We start from the raw sequence: 2,500 nt of genomic DNA, 5'->3' as shown, positions 1-2,500 counted from the left end.
TTTCCGACCAATGAGATCGATCGGTCGGTCGATCGCGGCCGTGTTTGGGGACGGCCGGTGATGTCTGCGCAGATAGGACTGTCAATACTGATGATGTCACTGCAGCGTCTGACCAATGGGAGCATTTTCTGCCCTATAGTGGCTGACAGTGATGTCATAGGTCTGCTTCCTGTTTGTGGAGGGGGGGGGAACCCCCTTCACAGGACCCCCTTCTCTGCTGCCTGGGTGTTTTAGGGACCCCTTCTCTGCTGCCTGGGTGTTTTAGGGACCCCTTCTCTGCTGCCTGGGTGTTTTAGGGACCCCTTCTCTGTCTGGGTGTTTTAGGGACCCCTTCTCTGCTGCCTGGGTGTTTTAGGGACCCCTTCTCTGTCTGGGTGTTTTAGGGACCCCTTCTCTGCTGTCTGGGTGTTTTAGGGACCCCTTCTCTGCTGTCTGGGTGTTTTAGGGACCCCTTCTCTGCTGTCTGGGTGTTATAGGGACCCCTTCTCTGCCTGGGTGTTATAGGGACCCCTTCTCTGCTGCCTGGGTGTTTTAGGGACCCCATCTCTGTCTGGGTGTTATAGGGACCCCTTCTCTGTCTGGGTGTTATAGGGACCCCCTTCTCTGTCTGGGTGTTATAGGGACCCCCTTCTCTGTCTGGGTGTTATAGGGACCCCTTCTCTGCTGCCTTGGTGTTTTAGGGACCCCTTCTCTGCTGCCTGGGTGTTTTAGGGACCCCCTTCTCTGCCTGGGTGTTATAGGGACCCCTTCTCTGCTGTCTGGGTGTTTTAGGGACCCCTTCTCTGTCTGGGTGTTATAGGGACCCCCTTCTCTGTCTGGGTGTTTTAGGGACCCCTTCTCTGCTGCCTGGGTGTTATAGGGACCCCTTCTCTGTCTGGGTGTTATAGGGACCCCTTCTCTGCTGCCTGGGTGTTTTAGGGACCCCCTTCTCTGCTGCCTGGGTGTTATAGGGACCCCTTCTCTGCTGTCTGGGTGTTATAGGGACCCCTTCTCTGTCTGGGTGTTTTAGGGACCCCTTCTCTGTCTGGGTGTTATAGGGACCCCTTCTCTGTCTGGGTGTTTTAGGGACCCCTTCTCTGTCTGGGTGTTATAGGGACCCCTTCTCTGCTGTCTGGGTGTTATAGGGACCCCTTCTCTGTCTGGGTGTTTTAGGGACCCCTTCTCTGCTGTCTGGGTGTTATAGGGACCCCTTCTCTGCTGCCTGGGTGTTATAGGGACCCCTTCTCTGCCTGGGTGTTTTAGGGACCCCTTCTCTGTCTGGGTGTTTTAGGGACCCCTTCTCTGCTGTCTGGGTGTTATAGGGACCCCTTCTCTGTCTGGGTGTTTTAGGGACCCCTTCTCTGTCTGGGTGTTATAGGGACCATGTGTTCAGTCATGAGTCTGCCTGCCTGTGTGTCTGTCTGTCTGTCTGTCTGTCTGTCTGTCTACCTGTCCATCTGTCTGCCTGTCTGCCTGTCGGTCTGCCTGCCTGTCAGTCTGTCTGCCTGTCTGCCTGTCTGTCTGTGTGTCTGTCTGCCTGCCTGTCTGCCTGGCTGCCTGTCTGTCTGTGTGTCTGTCTGCCTGCCTGTCTGTCTGTCTGTCTGTCTGTCTGTCTGTTTGTGTGCCTGTCTGTCTGCCTCTCTGCCTGTCTGGCTGCCTGTTTGCCTGCCTGTCTGTCTGTGTGCCTGTCTGTCTGCCTCTCTGCCTGTCTGCCTGCCTGCCTGCGTGTCTGTCTGCCTGCCTGTCTATCTGTCTGTCCCACAATCCCCAGAGTGACCAGCAACAGAGACATTGAATCAGGGAGGGGGAGAGAGTGCCACACACATATGTAAAATAATAATAATAATAATAATAATAATAATAATAATAATAATAATAACAACACAGTAATACAGGATATAGACTGTAGGTTTATAATAAGTGTTATTGGTCCCTTCACAGTCAGCCCCTCAAGGCCAGATCGGCTTCACTTGAGTCCATTTGAGGAGAAGGACCGGTGCTGAACGATGACAAACCCAGACAGTACCACGCTCAAACAGAACCCTCCAGAACCTCCAGAACCCTCCAGAACCTCCAGAACCCTCCAGAACCCTACAGAACTTCTTCTCCTCTCTCCAGAGAACCGTTCTGACATGGTGGGCTTGGAAAGGTCTGATTCCAGCATCAGAAAAAAAAAGTTACAAAAAACCTGCTCTCTCTCTCCATCTCCCTCCCCCCATCTCTCTCTCTCTCTCACCCCCCCATCTCTCTCTCTCTCTCTCTCTCTCTCCACCCCCCTCTACCCCCCCAGGGCCAGTTTTGACGAGATGTCTGCAGGAGAGGCAGAAGGATTGGTCACGGTCATGTGGGGCGAGGGGGGTGGATGTGGCTTTCGGAAATTAGGGTGGGACGGGGGGACGGGGGGACGGCTAGCAGTCTGTCTGGCTCCTCCCCCTCACACCTCCGTCTGCAGGTCCATGATCTCCTGGCCGACCAATGGGATGGTGGCGCCCGCCTTCTCCCACTCCACCTGCTGCAGCTC

At 54.7% G+C, this 2,500-nt stretch overlaps 1 protein-coding gene across 1 annotated transcript in view; it reads right to left on the bottom strand.

The window, feature by feature from the left end:
* LOC310824419 (adhesion G protein-coupled receptor B1-like) overlaps positions 1-2,500 on the bottom strand; it is a gene marked incomplete at its 5' end in the record, with an annotated part of 23,444 nt that overhangs the window by 181 nt on the left and 20,763 nt on the right. Inside the window, one exon of the mRNA XM_083697672.1 lies at positions 1-2,500. This exon is cut by the window's left edge and continues 181 nt beyond it; it is cut by the window's right edge and continues 111 nt beyond it. Within this exon, the coding sequence (XP_083553798.1) occupies positions 2,414-2,500 (87 nt within the window). The 3' untranslated portion in view covers positions 1-2,413.

Source organism: Argentina silus (assembly GCF_951799395.1).
Source record: "Argentina silus genome assembly, contig: scaffold_224, whole genome shotgun sequence".
In the NCBI taxonomy this organism is placed as follows: domain Eukaryota; kingdom Metazoa; phylum Chordata; class Actinopteri; order Argentiniformes; family Argentinidae; genus Argentina; species Argentina silus.
Note: the sequence above shows the minus strand (reverse complement) of the source record. Positions and strands in the feature narration are given on the sequence as shown.